Source organism: Cnephaeus nilssonii (assembly GCF_951640355.1).
Source record: "Cnephaeus nilssonii genome assembly, chromosome: 24".
Classification (NCBI taxonomy): domain Eukaryota; kingdom Metazoa; phylum Chordata; class Mammalia; order Chiroptera; family Vespertilionidae; genus Cnephaeus; species Cnephaeus nilssonii.
The window spans coordinates 3,936,710-3,949,641 of NC_137095.1; the positions used below are offsets into that span (position 1 = coordinate 3,936,710).

The 12,932-nt window shown below is 54.4% G+C and overlaps 1 protein-coding gene across 1 annotated transcript in view; it reads right to left on the minus strand.

Moving 5' to 3' along the window:
- UBE2Q2 (ubiquitin conjugating enzyme E2 Q2) overlaps positions 1-12,932 on the minus strand; it is a 34,797-nt gene that overhangs the window by 13,981 nt on the left and 7,884 nt on the right. Inside the window, exons 2-6 of the mRNA XM_079764128.1 lie at positions 11,599-11,700; positions 8,588-8,692; positions 3,750-3,806; positions 2,393-2,533; positions 1,044-1,128 (exon numbers count right to left, since the gene is read on the minus strand). Coding sequence (XP_079620254.1) covers positions 1,044-1,128; positions 2,393-2,533; positions 3,750-3,806; positions 8,588-8,692; positions 11,599-11,700 — 490 coding nt within the window. The remainder of the gene's footprint in view (positions 1-1,043; positions 1,129-2,392; positions 2,534-3,749; positions 3,807-8,587; positions 8,693-11,598; positions 11,701-12,932) is intronic.

Below are 12,932 nucleotides of genomic sequence, written 5' to 3' on the forward strand. Positions count from 1 at the left end.
TTAACTGTGAGTGGGAGAAAGAAATCACGTGAAATCCTGCGCACCTTTCTTCACACACACACGCACACGCAAACGTTTCTATAAAAGTGGGCGTCCCCTACATATAGTTTCCTCTCCTTTCGTCCACTTCCTGGAGCATCTCTCCCACTTGGTATATAGAAACCTGTTGTCAATTTCCTTACTATTTCTGCAGTCACATCTCATGGACACAGTACAATTTACCCAATTCCACATCCGATTAGTTTTTATTTTTTGCTACTCCAAATAGTGCTGTAGAAACAAGTTATTTAACATTTAAAGATAAGCCGTTATTCAAACATTTACCTGCATCCTAATAGTTTTCTACAGATAAACTTTTAGACACGCTGCTCAGAACAGAAGAGTGTGCAGTTTAAAACTTATGGACCGGCCCTGGCCGGGTAGCTCAGTTGGTTAGGGTAACCCGATAAGCTAAGGTTGCGGGTTCGAGCCCATCAGGGCACATACAAGAATCAACCAATGAATGCATCAGTAAGTGTCACAACAAACTGATGTTTGTTTCTCTCTCTCCATAAATAAAACTTATGAATTGTTTGCTTCTGGAATTTTCCATTTAATATTTTCGGACCCCCATTGACCGTGGGTAACTGAAACCATGGATAAGGGTGGAGGTACTGTACACTCACCCTATTTCACCCACATCTTTTTATTTTTTTAATATATTTTATTAATTTTTTTTACAGAGAGGAAGAGAGAGGGAGAGTCAGAAACATCTATGAGAGAGAAACATCCATCCGCTGCCTCCTGCACACCTCCTACTGGGGATGTGCCCGCAACCAAGGTACATGCCCTTGACCAGAATCGAACCCGGGACCCTTCAGTCCGCAGGCCGACGCTCTATCCACTGAGCCACACCGGTCAGGGCTCACCCACATCTTTTGATAACTCGGTCACATTTATGTTTCCCATCCCTCACATGAAGTCAGTCAATAGTTCTGGTTCTGTCCAACTATGAGAAGCAAACTGGACTCTCTGGACACTGAAAAGGCGGGACGCGTGCTCACCTGCCTTGTAGCTCTGCGAGCGGTAGATGTCCCTGAGCTCCTTCATCAGCCGGTCTGAAGCCTGCACCGACCCGGACACCGCGCCCTGAAACACAAGGTGACGCTGACTGGGACCGACCGGTCAGACAGCTGAGACCCAGTGTCTGAGCCGAAACACACGTGTCCCATGACATTTCAGACATGGATCACCACCGGACATGTTAAGAAGCCAAAAAAGTTAATAAGTGAAGTCAAAGCTTATGAAGTTTCAACAGGACCATAAACTGGGGACAAGCCCGGCTCATGTACTGCTTCTTCCCGTCTGCAAACAAGTCCAGCCAGCGTGTCCGGTCGCCAGGGCCCTGCCACACCTGGGACTCGGCGGTGTCTCTTCCAGATCCCGCCATTTCCCCTGGATGTGGTTAAGGGTTTATTTGGAAAGTAGCTTTACATTCGCAGCAAAATCAGAGGAAGACACAGCTTTCCCACAGGATGTCCCACAAGCCATCTCCCTCACCGAGGGCACGTGTCCTACGACTGATGAGCCTGCAGCAAGGGATTTCCCACGGCCCACGCGACCTCCACGGCCCACGCGACCCCCAGGCTCATCTATGCTTTACACATGTATGAGGACACGCATCCCTCGTTAGGGCACAGAACGCTGCATCTCATTGCTCTAAAAAGTAGCCGATTGAACTGACATCGTAGGTAAGGCTGCAGGAGGGAGAGTGTTCCACCCGTTTACCACAGCTGGCATCTCCATGCATGGTAATTCATCATGTCCGAGACACAGCCCGGCAGCACAACGCCCTCAGGTTTCATGGGGCTAAGGAGTAGCTCTAATTAAGGCGGTAGGTGGTGTTCAAACAGAAACCCTGCCTCTCACGTGATGTTTTCCTACTCTGTCTGGCATTTGTGGACAGGACTCTCCTTCTTCTTCAGAGGCTCCCCGGGGCCCATATGCATGTAGAGCCGAGGGAACTGAAGCCATGAGGCGTGCCTGTCACCAGAGCGTTCCTTTCACACCACCCGCTGCTTCACCCAAAGGCGTGACAGCAAAGATCAAACCACGTTTGGTCCCGCCGGGGCAGCACTTCCTGGAGGACTGAGCTGCACGGTTAGGAGACGGATTAAAACACAGACGGCGAGAAGAGGGCAGAGGCGGACGGGGGGATCCCCGGAGGGAAAAGGCAGAGGAGAAACGTAAATCCGCTAATAAAAACATACGGCAACAGGCCTGTGCCTGAGCCACACGGCAGGCTGGAGGGGCCGCGGAGGCTGGCGCCTGGATGAAGGTCCCTGTGTTCACGTTATCACCTACAACGACGCTACTTAGCCAGTAAGTCCAGGTTCTAGAATGTTCCACATACATTTAGATGGTCTTGCCTTTGAGTCTTCCTAATTTTCTCTAGTATTGCCAAGTTTTCCTTTTCGATTCCTTCATCTTCCGACTTCTTCCCGCTGGCAGGCTCCTCCTCCTTCATCTCGTAGTGATCCAGGTCTTCGACGTCCTACGAACATCAGACACGTGTGAGTGCTCACGCTCATGCCAAAGGCCGACTATTCCTGACTCGAGAGGGAGCAGAAGAGAGAGCATCCATGTATCCTACGGGAAGGGGTCAAAAGCCTTCATTCACACCCATTTAAAGGCTCCCTGTTCGGCCCTGACCGGTGTGGCTCAGTGGATAGAGCGTCGGCCTGCGGACTGAAGGGTCCCGGGTTCGATTCCAGTCAAGGGCATGTACCTTGGTTGCGGGCACATCCCCAGTAGGGGGCGTGCAGGAGGCAGCTGATGGATGTTTCTCTCTCATCAATGTTTCTAACTCTCTATCCCTCTCCCTTCCCCTCTGTAAAAAATCAATAAAATATATTAAAAATATATATAAAAATAAAATAAATAAAACCGAAGACCTTTTTATCCGATCAATGTAGAAGAAAGGAGAGCGTCACCCTGGAGTGTGAATGTAAACACCAGCTTCGGAGCCTGAACACGTCTAAGATCGCATCGGGGACGGGCCCTCCACCAGCCTCAGCTCAATGCCCCTGGAATCCTCTCTACGACACTCCCAGGTGATGTTCAACATGAGGGAGTTCTCTTATTTCTAACAAGTCACCTCCGAAATGTCCTCTAACTCTTTATTCAAACACAGGACTTTTGAAACTTAGCAGTTCTCAGAAGCAACCAATCACAGCCCACCAGTGTGGCTCAGCGGTTGAGTGTCGACCTTTGAACCAGGAGGTCAGGGTTCGATTACCAGTCAGGGCACATGCCCGGGTTGCGGGCTCGATCTCCGTGCAGGAGGCAGTTGATCAATGTCTCTCTCTCATCTATGTTTCTCTCTCTCTATTCCTCTCCCTTCCTCTCTCTCTAAAAAAATCAATAAAAACATTAAAAAAAAAAACAACAATTACAGGTTAAGTAGTGATTACTATTCAATGTAAATATAATTTTTTTTAATGTAAATATAATTTTAGTGCTAAATGTTAAGAGCTCTTATTTCCCAGAAAATCAAATCTGTGACATCAGAGAAGCAATTTATTCAAAAGCATACATTAGAGGTAAAGCCAGACTTTATATTCAATTAAAGCCATCAATTATATTCAATTCCAGGAACAGTGTGCTTTTCATTATTCCACACTAACGCTGGAGTGTAAAGAGATTAGAGAGATTACTAAGATTTTCCGTAATGAAGATATCCACACAATGTTCTCCTGTAAGACACCCACCTCCGCCATCTCCTCCTCGTCTTCCTCTTCCGACGTCACTTCCTCTGTGGTTCCATTCTGCAAAGGAAGGAGAAGGTGCCAGGCCAGCGGGCAGCACCCCCCCCGGGCACTGGGAGATGCTACGGGCCCGACTGTCCCTCTCTGGCCCTGACTCCACAGAGAACTGGTGACAGAGAAACAGCTACTTCACTCCAGCTCTGATCGGACAAACACCTACCAGCTTTTTAAAAGAGACATTTTTGAACAATTCAAGTTAACAGGTGCATTAGGAATAACAAAGGCAATTAATCACATATAAAGCAACTCTAAAAAAGTTCAAGACATTCTCATTTAAAATTAAAAAAAACATCTTACACTTAAATAAATGGTTTCCTTCACTTAAATAACTATCCTAAACCAAGGATTAGCTTAAATCCCTCCTACAAGCTGTCAACAGCAAGAACTCCCTATCGACCCTCAGTATCTCTCCAAAATATGAATGAAGAGAGGAAGGACAAAGCTATACATGAATGAGCAACATAGACTGGATAGATACTTGAGAAAAGTCTTCAAAAAGAACAAAACCAAAATAAACTGTTTTTTAAACTTAAGTATTAAAGGGACAACTGAGGTGCTAGAGAGGGAGGACAAGACGCTTGCACGTAAACTGCGGGTAAAACCCAGAAGCAGAATGAATGAGTAGGAACAGCATCTCAGAATGCACGGGACCCCTGTGGAGAGGACCCTGTGAGCCACAAGTCCCAGCCCTCACCCCTTCCTCGGCCCTCCCACAATCCACTGGGCTGTGACGGGAACCACTGACGTGGTGGAAGTGACGCTGCGCCAGCTCCCAATTTAATCCTCAGAGGGCCCGGCAGCTTCCACGTCTGTGCTCGCGGAGACAAAACTAAGAATCCTGGTCCCCTCCTGAGAAAGAGGAGCCCCGAGAAGCGGCCCCGGAGGATGGGCCCCATGGAGGGCAGGGCGACAGGGAAGACAGGGCGATGGAGAGGGCAGGGCGACGGGGAGAGCAGGGCGATGGGGAGGACAGGGCGACGGGGAGGACAGGGCGACGGGGAGAGCAGGGCGATGGGGAGGACAGGGCGACGGGGAGAGCAGGGCGATGGGGAGGACAGGGCGACGGGGAGGACAGGGCCCCGTGGAGGGCAGGGCCCCATGGAGGACAGGGCGATGGGGAGGACAGGGCGACGGGGAGGACAGGGCGACGGGGAGGACAGGGCCCCGTGGAGGACAGAGCCCCGTGGAGGACAGGGCCCCGTGGAGGACAGGGCCCGTGGAGGGCAGGGCCCCGTGGAGGGCAGGGCGATGGGGAGGACAGGGCCCCGTGGAGGACAGGGCCCCGTGGAGAGCAGGGCCCCGTGGAGGACAGGGCGATGGGGAGGGCAGGGCGACGGGGAGGGCAGGACCCCGTGGAGGGCAGGGCGACGGGGAGGGCAGGGCCCCGTGGAGGGCAGGGCGACGGGGAGGGCAGGGCCCCGTGGAGGGCAGGGCCCCGTGGAGGACAGGGCCCGTGGAGGGCAGGGCCCCGTGGAGGGCAGGGCCCCGTGGAGGACAGGGCCCCGTGGAGGGCAGGGCCCGTGGAGGGCAGGGCCCCGTGGAGGGCAGGGCCCGTGGAGAGCAGGGCCCGTGGAGGGCAGGGCCCGTGGAGGGCAGGGCGACGGGGAGGGCAGGGCCCCGTGGAGGGCAGGGCGACGGGGAGGGCAGGGCCCCGTGGAGGGCAGGGCCCGTGGAGGGCAGGGCCCCGTGGAGGGCAGGGCCCCGTGGAGGGCAGGGCCCGTGGAGGACAGGGCCCCGTGGAGGGCAGGGCGACGGGGAGGGCAGGGCCCCGTGGAGGGCAGGGCCCCGTGGAGGGCAGGGCCCGTGGAGGGCAGGGCCCGTGGAGGGCAGGACCCCGTGGAGGGCAGGGCCCCGTGGAGGGCAGGGCCCCGTGGAGGGCAGGGCCCCGTGGAGGACAGGGCCCGTGGAGGGCAGGGCGATGGGGAGGGCAGGGCCCCGTGGAGGACAGGGCCCCGTGGAGGGCAGGGCCCCGTGGAGGACAGGGCCCCGTGGAGGGCAGGGTCCCGTGGAGGGCAGGGCCCCGTGGAGGGCAGGGCCCCGTGGAGGGCAGGGCCCCGTGGAGGGCAGGGCGATGGGGAGGACAGGGCCCCGTGGAGGGCAGGGCCCCGTGGAGGGCAGGGCCCGTGGAGGGCAGGGCGATGGGGAGGGCAGGGCCCCGTGGAGGGCAGGGCGATGGGGAGGGCAGGGCCCCGTGGAGGGCAGGGCCCCGTGGAGGGCAGGGCCCCGTGGAGGGCAGGGCGATGGGGAGGACAGGGCCCCGGGGAGGGCAGGGCCCCGTGGAGGGCAGGGCCCCGTGGAGGGCAGGGCGATGGGGAGGACAGGGCCCCGTGGAGGGCAGGGCGATGGGGAGGGCAGGGCCCCGTGGAGGGCAGGGCGATGGGGAGGACAAGGCCCCGTGGAGGGCAGGGCGATGGGGAGGGCAGGGCCCCGTGGAGGGCAGGGCGATGGGGAGGGCAGGGCCCCGTGGAGAACAGGGCCCCGTGGAGGGCAGGGCCCCGTGGAGGGCAGGGCCCCGTGGAGGACAGGGCCCCGTGGAGGACAGGGCCCCGGGGAGGGCAGGGTCCCGTGGAGGGCAGGGCCCCGTGGAGGACAGGGCCCCGTGGAGGGCAGGGCGATGGGGAGGGCAGGGCCCCGTGGAGAACAGGGCCCCGTGGAGGACAGGGCCCCGTGGAGGGCAGGGCCCCGTGGAGGGCAGGGCCCCGTGGAGGGCAGGGCGATGGGGAGGGCAGGGCCCCGTGGAGGGCAGGGCGATGGGGAGGACAGGGCCCCGTGGAGGGCAGGGCGATGGGGAGGGCAGGGCCCCGTGGAGGGCAGGGCGATGGGGAGGGCAGGGCCCCGTGGAGGGCAGGGCGATGGGGAGGGCAGGGCCCCGTGGAGGGCAGGGCGATGGGGAGGGCAGGGTCCCGTGGAGAACAGGGTCCCGTGGAGGGCAGGGCCCCGTGGAGGGCAGGGCCCCGTGGAGGGCAGGGCCCGTGGAGGGCAGGGCGATGGGGAGGGCAGGGCCCCGGGGAGGGCAGGGTCCCGTGGAGAAACAGCGAGGCAGCAGGCGTAGGGAGAAGCCCTGCTGGGCACCCTAGGGCAGTGCGTCCAGAGGGCCCAGCCCCAGCCCGGGTCTGACTGCACGTGCGGCAGCAGCAGCCTGTCAGCTAAGCAGGCCAACCCAGCCCATCGCGAGGCACAGAGTAAATTGTTTTAAGCCATCAAGTCCTGGGGCAACTGGATCAGCAGCAGTCAATACCCAAAACAAAACTTAAAATTATGGCTGTCCTAATAAAGTTCTAAAAGCTGGAAGATGAGGACATTTCCTAGAATTTGAAATTAAGACGAAGAGAGAGAATAGAGACATAGTATCTGAGATACAGACTCAAGCAAAGAGTCTACGATCCCCTGAGCAGGCGTTTCCACATGAACAGAGAGAAAATGGGAAGGAGAGAGGAACCAGAGGGAGCGTGCACACACACACATCACGGAGAGGACGCGAGAGTCCGATCGGAAAAGGCCCCTCCGTGCGGAGCCGGAGCGGGGAGGAAGATCTAGCTAAGCCCATGGCTGACGCCAAGGAGAGGCCCTCGAGCTCCCGGGGAGATGGGAAGGTTCAGAGGGCACCAGGCTCGCCCGCACTGCTGGCTGCGGTAACACCGAAGGGCAGCATTTCCCGCCCAGAACCCCACATCCAGCCCAACCACCAGCCCCGTGTGAGGCCGACTCGGCCGTTCACACTGACGGGCACTTACTGCACGCCCCACGCACTGCCCCACAGCACTAACCGTGTAGCCTTCACAGCCCCCCCCACGCAGGCCCCACTCCCACCCCCTGCAGGAAGGGAAGTGCTGCCCACAGGGCCCGGGGAAGAAATGCAGTTCCCGAGCAGCAGAACCGAGCGCGAAGCCAACGTGCGGCCTCCTTCTGCGAAGGGAGAACTCGAGAGCGTGCCTTCCGCCCTTCCTGCGTTTGCCCTGAGGTGCACTCAGGCAAAGGTGACCGGTGAGCCCAGAAAGGTGGCACAGGTCAGGGGACAGACCCACGTGAGCAGAGGAGATAAGAGCAGTCCCAGACGGCGGCTGTCCCGCCAGCTCAGAGAGCCACTGCCGACCAAAGGCTCCGAAGCGAGGGCGCGCTCACAGAAGTGGAGAGAACACGGAGAATTATCATCATCGGGGAGACATTCCTATAATCCTAGACTCCTTAGGCATGGCGCGGAGGAGACACCAGCTGGGGATGCCCGACGGAGCCGGCCTTGCAGGTGAGGAAGTGACTCAGCACAAGCCACAACCGAGGAAGCGAGAGCAGGTATGGAAACCGGAACATTAGCAACGAGGGTGAGCGAGGGAGGGGCCGGTTCTCGGTCTGTCACAGCAAATTCACTTCAAAAAGTGAAAAGTGTGGTGCCTACAGCAAAGCAAACAAAACCCTAACCAGGGTGGTTCAGTGGATAGAGCATCGGCCTGCGGACTGAAGGGTCCCGGGTTCGATTCCGGTCAAGGGCATGTACCTTGGTTGCGGGCACATACCCAGTAGGGGGTGTGCAGGAGGCAGCTGATGGATGTTTCTCTCTCATCGATGTTTCTAACTCTCTCTCCCTCTCCCTTCCTCTCTGTAAAAAATCAATAAAATATGTATTTTTTTAAAAAGTGAAAAGCGTGGTGCCTACAGCGAAGCAAACAAAGCATTCAACAGCAGAACTAACCCTAATGCGCTGTACGCTAAGCGAAGGAAAGCACCCTAGTTTCGCTTGGCCTGAGACCATTCCTCCGGCGCGGGTCCCAGGAAAGGCTACGTACCTGGCCCGTGGGCAGCGGCTGGTCGAGCAGCTCCACATCCAGGTGCTTGGGAAGGTCGTGCAATCTGCAGAGCTCACATATCAACCACTTCAGCTGCTGGCGAAGCTGCAAAACAGTTCACAAAGAAGCAGGCGTTCGAGGGCCCTTGGCAGACACAGTAACGCTACAACTGTAACCAGCCCAGCAGGAAGAGAAAGAAGTAGGCTGCTGCCGTGCAGCCCCGGATGGAATGACGTGGTGAGGGTACTGCTGGGGCCAGCGTGCGAGTCCCGAGGGCCGCGTGCAGCCCTACAGAGGGCCCAGCAGCACGCCGGCAACAAGAGGAGAGGAAGAGCCCTAACCGGCGTGGCTCAGTGGATAGAGCGTCGACCTGCGGACTGAAGGGTCCCGGGTTCGATTCCGGTCAAGGGCATGTACCTTGGTTGCGGGCACATCCCCAGTAGGGGGTGTGCAGGAGGCAGCTGATGGATGTTTCTCTCTCATCGATGTTTCTAACTCTCCCTCTCCCTTCCTCTCTGTAAACAATCAAATATATTTAAAAAAAAAAAAAAGCACATGCTTTTGTGTTCTGCGACTCAAGTTTCCCGTGTCCACCCAGGGGAAAGCGTGTAAACCAGCAGACAGAGTTCTCAGCGCTGCATAAACAGCGGCCGGCTAGACGAGACCACGTGCCTTGCTTCCTCACGCAGAACGCCTCGGAGAGTTGCCTGTGCTCCTGCGAGGAGACTGGCGGCTTTGTAACCACAACATGACGTCCAGCGTGAAACCACACTCAGCCGTGTTCCTCTAACCAGGCCCTCCGTGGTCGCTCCGTCATCAGTGCGGAGTGGAGGCGTGTTTCAGCAGGGAACACCGACACGGCTCCCGCTGCAGTCGGGTCAGTTTTAGAACCGGAAAGGGAGTCCCTGATTTGGCAACTAAAGGTAAGAGCGTTAACGCAACGAGAAGGCAGGCCCGGCTGTGATGAAGGAGGTGATGGAAGGTCAGGAAAGACCGCTTACTCTGTCACTAGCCTGGGTTCTGAGGTGACGCAGAGACTGCGAGAAAGAGTGGAGGGCAAGTTCGGGTATTTTTTTTCTTTCACAGAAATACACTTACTTTTTATAACAGCAGACCCAAGGGTGTGCCCTGTGCCATGTCACTGTGTGAGCATTTTTGATGGGATACCTTAGACACGGAAACATGGCCCTGTCACTTCTCTGCCACAACACGCACACCCTCAGGCCTAGAAAAGGCAGCCGCTGGGAGCGGCCCCTGCACGTCCTGCGGCCCCTGCCTGTCCTCCTACCCCGTCCTCCTGCCCCGTCCTCCTGCCCCGTCCTGCGGCCCCTGCCTGTCCTCCTGCCCCGTCCTGCGGCCCCTGCCCGTCCTCCTGCCCCGTCCTGCGGCCCCTGCACGTCCTCCTGCCCCGTCCTGCGGCCCCTGCACGTCCTCCTGCCCCGTCCTGCGGCCCCTGCCCGTCCTGCGGCCCCTGCAGCAGGTGTGACGCGGCCCCCTTCGTTAGCCTTTTACCTCCACCCTCAGGGCTCTGCAGACCAGCCTTCACCTCCCAAATCCTCTTTAAACTGACGTTCGTATGTTCTTAATTTTAGGAATAAGCGTGTTTAAAGCAAAAATAACTTATTTTGAAAATAATCTGAGGTAAGACTCTAATTTCCCCAAAATGGTCATTTCTCCCAATACTATTAATAGAATAATCGATCCTTTCCTTTTTGAGTGCTTTAACTCAATTTCACTTATTCTAAATCCTCAATTACATGACTCTAAATTCCCACTGCCTTCGCCCTCCCCGGTTTGGCTCACTGGATAGAGCATCAGCCTGCGGACTGAAGGGTCCCAAGTTCGATTCCGGTCAAGGGCACCTGCCCGGGTTGTGGGCTCAATCCCCAGTGGGGTCGTGCAGGAGGCAGCCAATCAATGACTCTCTCATCATTGATGTTTCTATCTCTCTCTCCCTCTTCCTTCCTCTCTGAAATCAATAAAAATATATTTAAAAAAAAAAAAGAGTTGGGTCCAAATTGTTAAAAAAATATATATAAGTAAATAAATAAATAAATAAATTCCCACTGCCTTCATCCACCCAGCCAGTGTCAGCACACAGTATTTCACGTAAAACCTAGTTGAACAAGTCTCATTTCATTACTTTTTCTTCAACTTCATTATTATTTTTACTCTTCAAAACAGACTTTAGATTCATTTTGTCAAGTTCCAAAAAGAAGTCTGTTTGATTTTTCTTTTTTTTACTGGAATTGTATTCAATTTATAAATTAACATGAAGCTATGAAGATCATTAACATGTTTAATTATCTGGGAACACACTGTCTTTCATTCCACTCAGCAAATTATTATAGTTTTCTTGATACATCTAAGTTTATTCCTAGGTAATTCTTTTTTTTTTAAATTTAATTGTAATCACCAACAAAATACTTTTCTCCTGTATTTTCTATCTGATTATAGCTGATATTTGGGGGGACCACTGATTTTTATATAACAGCACTTTAACCAGTAATCTTAAAACTGTTTTCTCAGTTGATTCCTTATATAATCATGTCACCAGTAAAGAATGACTGATATTTCCTATAAGGACTTTATGACATCATGGAAAAATACAACAATAATATTAACTTTAAAAAATGGTATAAAACTATGTAGAATATGACCTCAACTATAAACATATATGAGTATATGTATTTTACTACAAGGGAGAAAAACTGAAAGGAAAAATAACACATCATGTCAACAATGGTTATAGCAGGCAGAGAAATTACGGAAGACTTTTATGTTCCCTTTAAATTTTACTAGTTCTCTCACAAATGTTACTCATCAGTTTTATAAAAAAGGACGATGGGTTTTTAATTTTTGTGTGAAATGGAAAGTTGCATTTCTCTCTATACAAAAACTTTTCATTTATGTCCCTCTGGCTTGTACTGCAGTTACAGACTCTGGACAGAAAAAGCAGTTCCCTAACGTTCACGAAGAAAACGAGAAAGGAGCAGGACGTATTTTCTTACCGAACTGTTGCTCTTAGAATCTTCTAGACGTTCCAGAACTGATGTCAGGTTTGGGTCATCAGAGTCCACGAACCATATTGGTGAGGAAGCTGGGTACGATTCCTGTTAGAGAGACGCCAGGTTACTCTTGTCACAGACTGACCTGGACCGGCAATTAAACAGGCCGCTTGATGGTCAGGTAACACAGACTTCAGCGAAATACAGCTGGGGAAGCCCGGTCAGGGCACAACCCGGGGTTTCAGGCTCAGTCCCCGGGGGTGGGGGTGGGGGGGACAGGAGGCAGCCAATCAATGATTCTCTCATCATTGTTTTTAACTCTCTCTCCCTTTTCCTTCCTCTCTGAAATCAATAAAAAAATTTTTAAAAATATATATATATATGGGGAAGAAAAGCAATATATTAAAATCTATGTGTGGAAAAACAAATTTCTCTTAATGGATTTTTAAATTAATTTTTTTTTTATTCTTCTGGAGACCAGTTATGGGACCATTACTGTCGCACTTTGCTGCTCCCTAAATGTGGAGTGGAGAATGACGTGAACGCACAGAACCTTAATAAAATTCCAAAGGCTCCGACAACATAGAAAAGGAAGTCACAGAAAGACAGGAAGAAACTCTCCCTGCTCACCGTCTGGCAGGTGAACAGCTAAGTGTCTACGCGGCGGAGCCCACAGAGCAGTGACGACACTGACGAACGTGAAAACACCTGCGGTGGGGATGCCCACGTGCTCCACGCAGCACGTGACGTCCCATCGGAGCATTCCACGCGGAGCATTCCACGCGGGCACAGACGAAGGCTGGGAGGGCCCCCGGATGCTCAGGACCCAGGCGGCTCCCGCTCTGTCTTCCATCCCCCAGGACTCGGAGGAGACAGCACAGACCCCGCGCCACAGCCTTGGGAGGGGCCTGCTCACCACCCTGGCTCTCGGGCGACGCTTTACCTCCAGTGGTGGCGTTCCCACTCACCTCCCACCCTTCGACCAGCTGACCCTTATCTCACACCATCCGTCCCCAGGTCTAAGACGTTCAACAAGAAAGTCATGTTGCTAAGGGACACGCCATCCATAACATGGACACCTGCGTCTCCTCTTCACGACCTGTTCCTTCCAAGGAGGGCATAGGGGGCGAGGGAGGAGAGAACTCGGATCCGACTCCGTATCACCAACTGGTCGGATGAATGATCACAGGACTCCTCGGCCTGAAGTGCACTGAGGTGCTGTCATTCCCAACAGTTCCCGGAAGCTGCTTTAGAAAGGCGCCCGCCCAGGAGGACAGGCCAGAGAGAAGGTCCTGGGCTCTTGGGTCAGGTTTCGTCCATTATGTCCTTTGTATAAC